This window comes from Hemiscyllium ocellatum, chromosome 28 (assembly GCF_020745735.1).
Source record: "Hemiscyllium ocellatum isolate sHemOce1 chromosome 28, sHemOce1.pat.X.cur, whole genome shotgun sequence".
Classification (NCBI taxonomy): domain Eukaryota; kingdom Metazoa; phylum Chordata; class Chondrichthyes; order Orectolobiformes; family Hemiscylliidae; genus Hemiscyllium; species Hemiscyllium ocellatum.
Window position 1 is genome coordinate 27160045 of NC_083428.1, and position 12892 is coordinate 27172936.

At 41.3% G+C, this 12892-nt stretch overlaps 1 protein-coding gene across 1 annotated transcript in view; it reads left to right on the plus strand.

Annotated features, from left to right (window-relative positions):
- The window catches only part of LOC132828835 (A disintegrin and metalloproteinase with thrombospondin motifs 6-like), a 160290-nt gene that overhangs the window by 84973 nt on the left and 62425 nt on the right, over positions 1–12892 (plus strand). The window contains exons 8-10 of the mRNA XM_060845994.1: positions 6800–6843; positions 9462–9567; positions 12463–12609. Coding sequence (XP_060701977.1) covers positions 6800–6843; positions 9462–9567; positions 12463–12609 — 297 coding nt within the window. The remainder of the gene's footprint in view (positions 1–6799; positions 6844–9461; positions 9568–12462; positions 12610–12892) is intronic.

Sequence of the window (12892 nt, forward strand, 5' to 3'; positions counted from 1 at the left end):
AACAGTGAAAAGTGTCCAATGTCACCACACAGCACAACCTTATGTGTAAAGTACTTAGTTATAAATCTTAGGTACTAAAATAAATTAGGTGAGAAAATGGAGACATAAAGAAAAAAAGCTAAAAGTTCTACATTACAGTTCTTCATAGTATGAATTAGGAAAGAAAGAAAGAAATTTAAAATATAGGTATCACAGTCTTTCTATAGCCTACAGTTGCTCCAGGCTGGGGGCTGTCCACATTTAGTCTCATTCTCCCCCAGTGCTGGGCTGACCCTGAGCTGGTAAGCTGCTGACCACCATCTGTGACTGTACCGGGCCCCAGTCAACTGACCGCCAGCCACCCCACTCTGGGCACCCAGCCCGCTGGTCACTCTGCTCTACCTGGGTCAGCTGACTGCTGGCTGTCGCACCTCACCCTGGCCTGCCATCCACTGTACTCGGTCGGCTGACCATCCTGCCCCAGTCCCACTGACCGTCCTGCTCTGGACCCACTGACCAGCTCGCTCTGTGCCTGCTGACCATCCCACTATCGATCCTACTGACCATTCTGCCCCATACCTGCTGACCATCTCCATCCTGGGCCCACTAACCATCCTGCTCTGGTCCCACTGACCATCCCACTCTGGTAAAATTGACCACTCTGCTCCAGACCTGCTGACCATCTCACCCCAGTCCCACTGACCATCCTGCCCCAATCCCACTGACCTTCCTGCTCTGGACCCACTGACCATCTCGCTCTGTGCCTGCTGACCATCCCACCATTGATCCACTGACCGTCCTGCCCCATACCTGCTGACCATCTCCACCCTGGGCCCACTGACCATCCCACTCTGGACCTACTGACCATCCCGCTCTCAGCCCACTGACCATCCCACTCTTGACCTACTGACCATCCCACTCTGGACCTACTGACCATCCCATTCTGGGCCCACTGACCATCCGACTCTGGACCTATTGACCATCCCACTCTGGACCCACTGACCATCTCGCTCTGGACCTACTGACCATCCCACTCTAGACCCACTGACCATCCAACTCTGGACCTATTGACCATCCCACTCTGGACCCACTGACCATCTCGCTCTGGACCTACTGACCATCCCACTCTGGACCTACTGACCATCCCACTCTGAACCCACTGACCATCCCACTCTTGACCCACTGACCATCCCACTCTGGACCTACTGACCATCCCACGCTCGGCCCACTGACCATCTCGCTCTGGGCCCACTGACCATCCTTCTCTCGGCCCACTGATCATCCCACCTCAGACCCACTGACCATCCCACTCTGGGCTCACTGACCATCCTGCTCTGGGCCCACTTTCCATCCCACTCTGGACCTACTGACCATCCCACTCTGAACCCACTGACCATCCCACTCTGGGCCCACTGACCACCCCACTCTGGACATACTGACCATCTCACTCTGGGCCCACCGAACATCCCACTTTGGACCTACTGACCATCTCACTCTGGGCCCACTGACCATCACACTCTGGACCCACTGACCATCCCACTCTGGACCTACTGACCATCTCACTCTGGGCCCACTGACCATCCCACTCTGGACCTACTGACCATCCCACTCTGGACCTACTGACCATCTCACTCTGGGCCCACTGACCATCCCACTCTGGACCTACTGACCATCCCACTCTGGGCCTACTGACCGTCTCGCTCTGGGCTCACTGACCATCCCGTTCTGGGCCCGCGGACCATCTCGTCCCGGGAATGCTGACCATTCTACTCTGGACCTACTGACCATTCAGGCCTGGGCCCTCAGCGGCTATGACACTCCAATGCCATCACTGCCACACTCTCCACAAGGTAAGTGTTTAATTTTTGTTTTAGCATATTTAAAAAGAGAAGAATGCAAAAAGGAAAATAAAGAGAAGTGGACAGTAAGAGTGAGCCCCGGGCTGAGCCTGGATGTTGCCTATTCCACCATCTTGAAAGTATCATCAACAGAACACCAACCAATATCTCAACTTGCCAATTCCTAACAGCCATAAACTCAGATGTGTGATTCCAATAAACAATCCATATAGACCATATTAGTCTATCAGACCTTTACTGTTTTCTTGTTTTAAGACATGTGAATTCCAGTAAGTTTTATTAATAGAGATCCATAAGTGACCTTCCAATAATATTTTATTTTTAAAAGAAAAATTTCCAAGTATCTCCTCCTCCTTTCAGATGAACTAATTTTCTTAGGCTTTTAACGATGAGTACTCAGGGATTATTCATATTGGAAGCAATGTCATAACACTGCAAGATTTTACATTTATTTTTATTGCAAAGAATTTTAGTGGAAACATGAACAATGAGCTATCAGATATACTTTGATCATAATTTCACAGTTGTGTCTAAAGCAGCAAGTCTAGCTCATCTTAAAATTTGATAACATTTCTAAACTGGAAGGGACTGTGTTGCAAAATAAAATCACAACAATGAAATACAATTTCTGCAGTCACTCATTATAGCACAGCAGTCTGAATCTTGCTTTCAGCGGCAAATAAACAGCACCAACTACTTATTAACCTACACTTGATCATAAACTAGAATTTGGCAATGAATATTACAGATAAGGGAGCCATTTCAGTGCAGCACTTCCAGAAATGATCTAGAACTTCCATGAACAGGACAAGCAACTATGGACCTACTTAACAATCAGATGAAGAATTCTTATTATAACATACAGAGTTTGAACCAAATATATGGACTATTAAATGTTGTACTAATAATATTGAACCTAGTCTATGGCTGTTAATTGATGACTTGAATCTTCAGCATTTACAACATTTATAGACATGATTTGGAGATGCCGGTGTTGGATTGGGGGGTACAAAGTTAAAAATCACACAACACCAGGTTATAGTCAACAGGTTTATTTGGAAGCACTAGCTTTCAGGACAACCACCTGATGGAGGAGCAGTGTTCCGAAAGCTAGTGCTTCCAAATAAACCTGTTGGACTATCACCTAGTGTTGTGTGAATCTTAACATTTATAGAATCATTCAATTCTTGCTGAATGGATGTTTCTCTGATTTTCTGCGTCACCAATACTAATCTTTGATTTGATCAGAGAAAACAGGGAGAAAAAAGGTATTTTAGTTTTTGCTGTTAACAATTCATTTTCTTTCTAAGTATTTGGTGCACTGCTAAGCAGCTACTGAAAATTGATTTATTTGTATATTGCTGAGTTTGGCTTCATTATCTTTCCAAGTTGGATGGCTTGGAAAAGGCAACTTTTCATGTTGAATATGGATAACTCTTCAAACAAGTAAAACTCTTTATACAGAAGACGCAAGTTTCTTAATGCCTAACCCAGTTGATTGGTTTTGAATCTTTTGATAAAATGATAATTCCAGTTCTGATAATTCTGTTCATATCACTTTGGTTTCCTGAACCTGCGTCAATCAATGATCAGGTCAGTACAGCCATTTGGGTTTCTTTTTCTTAACATTTCTAAACCAAAAAGGTCTTTGACATTAAAATCAAATGATGAAAGTTTAAATTGATAGTCCAGGTTTAACCATTGTTGTGATTAATGAGATCTGCCACTGATTAACCCAAATCCAAAATCTGTGCTAATTCTTCTGTATTTGATCTCTATATTCCCCAGTTCTTTTTAATCTAGTAGTCATTTTTATTTCAATGTAATCTAGAAAATTGGGATAGTTTTGTTTCTATTCCATATTCAAAATAATATGTGTGTGTATATCTCTAAACAGCCATATCCAAGAATGTTACCTCACCTTAGTAATTCCGTCCTTCCATGCCATGCATCTCTGTGAGCAACAGTTCTTTGCTGGACCAAGACAGTGTGTAAATAGTCTTGCTTTTGTCAACCAAGAGCTCAATGAGTTTTATCATTCAACCTGAGAATGGAGGATGGAGAGGTGCTTGGAATAGTTGGATAGTTATGATAAACAGATGTTTATAATTGACCATTACTACTAGAACTAGGACATTTTTGAATTGAAGAAGAACTTGAGTGTGAGTAAAGCTATTATTCAGCAAGATGTGAGGGATAGCCTAGTGAAAATGAGGCTGCATGTTGGAAAAGAAGCTGAGAAGGGTGCTGATTCCAAAGGCAGGATTAGCCAGACGCTGGCATTTGGAGAAAGCGATGACAACATGCCTTAAACCCACCTTCACTGGTCAACATATTCATTGGGATTCTTACAGTTTCATTGGCCATAGGTGTGAACAATCAGCAGCTGCATAAATAGGACCAAAGTCATTTGTACAAGCTTAATGCTATCATCGAGCACATCAAAACCATCCGATGGTATAATGGTTATTCTGATCGGATCATTTCTCATGATGAATTATGCACCCTCATAATTGGCCCTGAGACCATCACTTTTGCTCCTGAAATTTGCCCTACCTCAGATTATCCTAAAACAGAAAAGTCTCGAACAGTTTGAGCAACAGGTGAAGTTAGTTGTTTCATTCTGTGGTTTTCGCCACTAACAGCTTGCTGCTATCAATTTGAAAAGTTGTTTTGTCTATCACACAGCTCACTCGTGTAGCATATGGTTTTTAGTTTTGCTGTGATTCGAGGTAAGTATTCTACATGTTGAAAAGTGGAACATATCAAAAGCCCATGCTTGCAAAACTGGCAACTCAATGTGAAAATCAGAGTGATTCCAAGATTGAACAACATGTGTTAAATAATTCTGTGTTGTACAATGATTTTTACTGACACCAAATGTAGGGTTGTCAGTTGGGCTCAGTGTGTCATAACTGCATGTGCTGGAAAGTAGAAGATAATCAAGCATTCGACGGGATAAGTACAGAAAGTTTGTCCACAGTGACCTGAGAGTCCAGAGCCAAGGATCACAATTTGAGGATACTGGATGGGCCATTTAAGACTGAAATGAGGAGAATTTGTTTTTCAATCAGAGAGTGGTAGGCTTATGTAACTTTTTATCACGGAAAATGGTTGAGGACAAAACATTGAATATTTTCAAGAATGATATAGTTCTTGGGGGCTAAAGAGATCAAAAGCTATGAGGAGAAAGAAGCAAAAGGGATTTGGAAAATCAGCCGTGATCAAATTGAATGGTGGAGCAGGCTCAAAGGGCTGAATGGCCTACTCCTGCTCCTGCTTTCGAAGTTTCAACAAACAGTGTCCTGATTTTTGCAGACAGAAAGAACATGTGCACACAATGCAAGTGTTTCAAATCAACAAAAAACTGACAGTCTTTTGTTATGGACTAAGCCAGACCACTCAAAACATTCTTAAGCAGACAGCTCAGACCATTTGTTTCGGTAAGTGGACAGTGAAAATTACCCGGATTACATTGGCTAGGTCGCCTGCTAGATTTTAAAACAGACAAAAATTTATTCACAACATTACACAATGAAACAAGCACAAAGGACAGAATAAAAAACCCCTACAGAACTCAATCTATCCAACTCGACTTAAGCATGCTGTTCTGAATATACACAACAGTCCCAATAAGAAAACTCCCTTTAAAAATCAGTATAAATGGAACACATGCTTACAGGTTGAAGTTGGAGGGCAGAAAAGAGAGAAAGTTTCCACACAGTTCCTTGTTGAACATCCAACCAGTCCAAGACTGAACTTTAGATTTTTAGATTTAGGTTGGCCCATTCCCCTACATTTACCCCTTCACCTACTAAGTTGCTCAGCTCAGCTAGCCAGAGAGCTGACCACTTCCCTTTCATTATACAGGTCACTTCTAAAACATGACCACTTTGGCCTGACATCTCATCTGTTTACATATAAACAAAAGGCCTTTCAAAACCCTTTTCATCTCTGCACTAAACCAGATTTATCAGAGCCATGCCTGGTCTATATTTTGACCAATCAGAAATAACCTACGTGAACCTAAACTTCAAATGCAGCTTAGCAGTTAATAATTAGCCATCATTACCTGGTCCATTGTCTATGGTAATACCTCTATCAGTTAAAGTCCATTCATTAACCAATCAATACTCTTTTCTGATACAATTTATTTTTTTCTTTGGCATTTGTTGTAATTTGATGAATGCAAAACCAAAGGTTTTGACAAAATGCATTTTTTCCACCACTAACTGAACTGTAATGGCCATTCGGTTGAGTAGAGGGGCTTTGGGTGAAATGAGGTGACATAGGGAAATCATGGACGAGGCATGGGAATATGCGGATGGGACATGGAGTGAGAAGTGGAGGGATATTTTTGGTTTCATTCTTGTTTTGAGATCAAAGAAAACCATAGAGGGAGCTTTCAGGCTGAGAATTTCCTCCTCTCCAGCCAGAATTCAGTGGAGAAGTTGATACAGCAGACTAAAACTGCTTTCAGCTTGCTAGATGTGTCGTTCATTTATTGGTCCAGGGTGACACCATTTAAGCAAACAGAGAGAGGCTGGCCGTCATCAAAAGTGCTACAATGTTGGTTTACAACAGGATAATCAGCTGTTGTACCTGCGCTTCCCTTCTATCACGCGGCCCTGATTTCTCTGTAGTGGCACATATATCAGCCCATGGACATTATTAAACTATCTGTACTCCCATTAACTCTAGGTCAGGCAGCATCTGGATGCTGCCTGACCTGCTGTGCTTTAACCAGCAACACATTTTCAGCTCTGATCTCCAGCATTTGCAGACCTCACTTTTTACTCCCATTAACCCTAGGAAGTTATTTCCTGTCCAGAGTGGAGATTTTTAGTAGGTGCAGCCCAGCAATGCTACCACAGAATTGCAATCTTCTTGCCATCTTTCAATGTAAATAGTTGTTTCATCAAGCCAATAAGTTGCCTTGGTAACCTCTTTTGTTTCTGCAGGTATGACATTTGCATTTATAAGAACAAGCCCTGTGGAACTCTTGGTAAGTGGTCATAACCTGTAATTTAGGTTTTGAACATTCAGAAAAGTCCCATTTCTTTATCTACAATCTTGTTGTTTTTTTCTCTCAAGATGAGAAGGATTGTATTAGAGTGCTATATCAACATCATAAATTATATTACAGCCAGCCTCATCCATTACAGAGAAGACTCAACATGAGCTTCACTTGAATACATTTTATTTCAATATGCCATCCAACTTTTCGTCAAATTATTTGGACTGAATACAGCCAAATGAACACAGTCTGGTAGAGACTGATGAACATTCTTTCAGTTGGACTTGCAAAGTGCCACTGATGCATCTTGGAAAATTTATGCACACTATATATTCAGGCTGCAAGATCTCCTGTCAGTTTGATTATTGTGGCCAAAAATATCAACTAAAATCTGAGCTCAGATCTTTAACAGAACTTGTCACCTATGACATTAATAACATTAATAAGTATTAATAAATTAACTCAAAAGATAGATACTTTTAAATATTTAATCTTGTTATAATGAAATGTGTAATTTGTGCTTATGATAGAAATGTATAAACCAGACAGACTGGATGACGCATGCAGATATTAATGTACAAATCAGCCAGCCATTTTTGGCAAAGCAGAGATACCATGTGAATTGTAAATCACCATATTGTTGGCTAATTTCTGCTTCAGAGCTATTAGCTTCACAAAAATGGCTTCTCAGAATTTACTTCTTCACAATCTCAAATTACATGCCCATTGAACTCAGCACAGCAAGCTATGTCCTGTAAATATGCATAAAATTAGCCTGCTCACCTGACCTTCATGATTACAGTACCGTAGCTACACATTTGGGGGCCTCTTCTGGTGTGGTGGTAGTGTCCTTCCCTTTTGGCCAAGAGGCCCGGTTTCAAGTCCCATCTATTCCAACGGTGCATTATGACATCTCTGAACAGGTCCATTAGAAATTATCTACTCAATCCTTTTGTGCTGGACTCTTCTTCATAGTGCTGTAGCTTGCTCTGCAAACAAAAGTTGGGGTGGGAGGGGGGCAGGCAATATTGCTTGCTAATCATATTGGCTTGATCCACAGTGCAGGAAAGCATATCAAGAACAGCACCAGGCACACCTAAAAATGAGGCATTAACCTAGTGAAGCGACAAGTCAGGATGGTTTACATGCCAAATAGTGAAAGCAACAATGCAATGGACAAGGCTAAGTAAACCCTCAACTAGTTGAACAGATCTACATTCTGCAGGCCTGCGATATCCAGTTGTTAATTGCGCTAGACAATTAAATAACTAAACAAGAGGTAAAGTCTTTGCAATTATCCCCATCCTCAATGAATGAGGAACTCAGAACATCAGTGCAACAGCTACCGTTGAGGTATTTATATCCATCTTATAGCTAAAATGATGAGTGGATGTTCCATTCCTGCCTCCACCTGAAGTCCCAGTCTCAAACACCAATCTTCAACTAATTCAAATAATTCCACATGATGGTGACTCAGTGGTTAGCACTGCTCCTCACAGCGCCAGGTACCTGGGTTCGGTTCTAGCCTCGGGCGACCGTCTGTGTGGAGTTTGTTATTTCTCCCATGTCTGCGTGGATTTCCTCCGGGTGCTCTGCATTCCTCCCAGCATCAAAATGTGCAGGTTAAGTGAGCTGGCCATGCTAAATTGCCCATAGTGTTCAAGGATGTGTAGGTTAGGTGCATTAATCAGGGATAAATTTAGGATAATAAGGTAGAGGAATGGGTCAGGGTGGGTTACTCTTTGGAGGGTCAATGTGGACATGTTGGGCCAAAGGGTCTGTTTCCACACTGCAGGGATTCTACGATATCCAGAAATGGCTGAACACACTGGATAACACAGGCTATGGGCTTTGACAATTTTCTGACAATAGAACTGAAGTCTTGTGCTCCACAACTAGCCATTTCCCTAACCTCTACTAGTATACAGCTACAACACTAACATCTACTCAACAATGTGGAAAATTACACACATATGTCCTTTGCACAAAAAGCCAGTCAAATCCAACCCAGATAATTAGCAGCCTATCAGTTTGCTCTCAATTGTCGGAAAATGGTGAAAGTGGTTGTCTACAGTGGTATCAAGTGCCTTTTGCAATTAAATACACTTCTTACTGATGCTAAGTATGGGTTCTGCCAGGGCAAAAGAAGGGAGAAAAGCTAAAGAGTTGGTGACAAGAACATCTGCATATCCTGAGTGTTATGGAGAAGATGGTTCTGTGTATCATGTGGTGAGCTGTAACAATGGTGGGACCTTTGCTGGCCTACAGAATCCTAGCTGCTGCAAGTATAGGAAAACTCATTCCTTAGCGAAACTGAAGGAATTGTTATACTTGATCTGATGTATTTCCCAAGAGTCAGTGTCACCATATTAACACCAAGCTTTACTGTTATTGTCAACATGTTTTCTTCTGTTTTTGCAAGGAGGAATATTGCAGTTGGGATTGCTGTTAATAGCATTTTTGATGATCAATCAATTTTCAAGCTTCCAGTAGCATCATCGACTTTTTCAAGATGTACTTCCAAATGCTACTGAGAGCTGAATTGCTGATACCTATGTTTGAGTGCATCTTTCTTCTTCCAAGTTAAATGACCAATTCTGTTGCAGGCCTAGCTCCAGTAGGTGGTATGTGTGAGCCAGAGAGAAGCTGCAGTATCAATGAGGACATAGGCTTGGCAACTGCATTTACAATCGCTCATGAAATTGGTCACAAGTAAGAGAAATGTTACTATCATAAGTTGTATCTCCTTCCTGTGAAATGTAAAGCTAAACTTGTAACTAATTTTGAAAATCATTTTGCTTTGTTCCACTTGTTTGCAATTCTATGACATCCTGCAAATTAAACCATGAAAACTCAGCCTTTGTAAATAGTCAAGCTCAGCTTGTTAAACCTTGTTTATGGATGACTCTTACTTATTTATTGGTTCACTGTTTTCTTACCCGCGCAAAAAATTTGACTTAAAACTACTCAAGCTGTTCATTGGTATAGCTACAACATATTATTTTCTGCTTTCAAACGGTGATCTAATTTTCCATCACTTCCTTATTCTTTTTTGAGATGTGGCTATAGCATTCGTTACCTGTCCATAATTGCCTTGAACTCAGTCGCTTGCTAAGCCATTTGAGAGGATAGATAAGAGTCTGATGCCATATATAGGCCAGAACAAATAAGAGTGGCAGATTTCTTAGCTAAAAGATATGAAAATCTGATAGTTCATGGTCACTGTTATTGATTTTCTGTTTCACATTTATTCATGAACTGAATTTGAATTCTACCAGCTGTCATGGTACGATTTTAATCCATGTCCACAGAGATTATCCTGAGTTTCCGACTTAATGCAATGACATTACCACTCCACCACCATCTTCCTCTTCACTAAGCCGGGATAAGTGCAGTCCTGTTTCCAGCTCAGTATTCAGGTTCAAAGCCCAGCCAAGTGGCAGGCTTGTGTCTGGCATGTATACAGATTGGAGGAGGCAGGAAAATCACAGAAGCCTCAATCAAGACTAATCTTCTGTGCCAGCCGGTCACTCAGTTGGCACTCATCAGTGAAAATTTACCTAGACGTTTCCAATGCTTGCTTTTTCTGCCTTATTTACTTCACTTGATCGGAAAAGTCCAAGGTAAAAATATTCTTATGTATTATGTTTGACAGATGATGCCCCTGAAAGACATTGCATATATGCAAGGACTTTCACTTATTAACACCTTTTATGATTTCTAGACATTTCAATGATATTTATAGCCAATTATGTAAGGTAATGGTTTTGAGGGGGTTAATGTTCATGTTACATTGGCTTTATCCATTTTACTGATGTCACAAACAGTCTGTGGGTGGAAGGAAGCAAGGGACTTTCAGAGGAAGCAGATGATCTCTACCATCTCGCTGAAGTTTTCGTCATTATGCCTTACTAAATGTGGTGATACTAATTATTACGAACATACAATTAATAGCCTTGTTATGTCAGGATAGTACACCTTCCTCCACAACTAATCAAAAGATGGTCTCATGATAAAGGAGGCAGCAACCTATCTAACACCCCGTACCCAGTAGATATATTGATGGATGTGGCACATACAATACGGTGCCACAAGTGGTCATTTGGGAAAATATAAGAAGGATGTTGTGAAAGTTGAAGGGTTCAGAAAAAGATTTGCAAGGATGCTGCCAGGGTTGGAGGATTTGAGCTACAAGGAGAGGCTGAATAGGCTGGGGCTGTTTTCCCTGGAGCGTTGAAGGCTGAGGGGTGACCTTGCAGAGGTTGATAAAATCATAAGGGGCATGGATAGGGTGAATAGCCAAGATCTTTTCCCCGGGGTGGGGGAACCCCAAAACTAGAGCTCATAAGTTGAAGGTGAGAAAGAACTAAAGGGATAACCTTTTCATGCAGAAGGTGGTGTGTGTGAATGGAATGAGCTGCCTGGGGAAGTGGTGGAGCCTGGTACAATTACGACATTTAAAAGGTATCTAGATGGGTATATGAATAGGAAGGGTTTAGAAGGATATTCACCAAATTTTGGTGATTGGAACTAGATAAATTTAGGATATCTGGTCGGCATGGATCTGTTGGACTGAAGGGTCTGTTTCTGTGCTGTGACTCTATGACTCTATGACTCTAAATGAAATGGTTATGAAGTGTAGTCCCAGATGTAATGTGGACCTATGTAACAGCTAATTTGCAAATATGAAAGTTCCTTGAATGGAAATGAGATACATGATCAGATAGTCTATTGATAGAAAGATGAATACCATATTAAAATATTAGCCTGTATATTGGTCACCATTTTACTTCCACCTGAGAAAGCAGACAGAGTTTGTTTAATGTCACATTGGACAGGTCGACAGTCTCTCAGTACCGTACCGAAGTGATTGCAATCATTTCGTCGTTGAAATGTCTGGAGTGACCTTGAGCCCATGACAAGCCAAGACGAATGTCCCTCAAGCTACTTCCCCTCGTGAATCAGCAGATGGGAAGGAATGTTCTGTGGAAGTCAGTTTTCATGCAGCAAGGAACCTGAATATACATGTCCTCCTGTATCCAAGAGTATGTCTGTTGTATTCTCCTCTTTCTTCATATAGCACATGTTAGAACACTATGCCACAAGGATGCATGTCCTCAGAAAAGAGGTGGTGAAACCCTAGAAGTCCCCAGCTCTGTTCAAATATTTCAACCCATAACATGTTGCTATTGCAACAGGAAATCTTACTATTTGTATCAGCATCATAGCCAAAGGCTAGTTGATTGACACCTTGCCAACTTTCTGCCTACCTCTTTAAATTTGTCAGCTGTTTTATTGCAAGTTTATGAAAGGCGCAACACCTGTTTAAATGAGGACTTGGTAATCTTAAAGAGTGTTGGAATTCTGAATGCATACAATTTAAATAGTTTGCATTTCTGAGGGTCTATATGGTGCCTTGTGTCTGTTTCAGATAAAAATGCAATGAGCAAGATAGCCAGTGTATCAAATCTCCACCCCTTTTCCATTGTTTCCAAGAAATAAGTGTGAGGGTATATGGAAGAAAAATAAATTAAATTGTGTATTTGTAATAATAGTGAATGTCTTGGAACACATTGTCTTGTTTTATTTGACTTTTCTTTCTTTTAGTTTTGGAATGAATCACGATGGAGTTGGAAACACCTGTGGTCCGAGAGGACAGGAAACAGCAAAGCTGATGGCTGCCCATATCACTGTGAAAACAAACCCTTTCATCTGGTCTACATGCAGCAGGGATTACATCACCAGCTTCTTAGAGTAAGAAGTCAGGAAACATAGTAAAATACGAAAAAAAACAAGTTGCCTGGTGTCTGTCAGTGTCCATGCTGTGGTCAGGTTTAGACAAAGCAGCTCATTGACCAATGTGTTTTTAGAATAGTGCTTAGATCGTGTTTCATATAAAATTTACAGTTTAAAATCAATTCTGAACATGGGTTCAGGGTCTCGAAATGGTGTAAAACTAGAGTGTTGCAATGGCTTATGTTGCAGTTTGTATTTTGCTTGCAGCCCTTTAGTTCTACACTTTGAGCACAGAGACCAA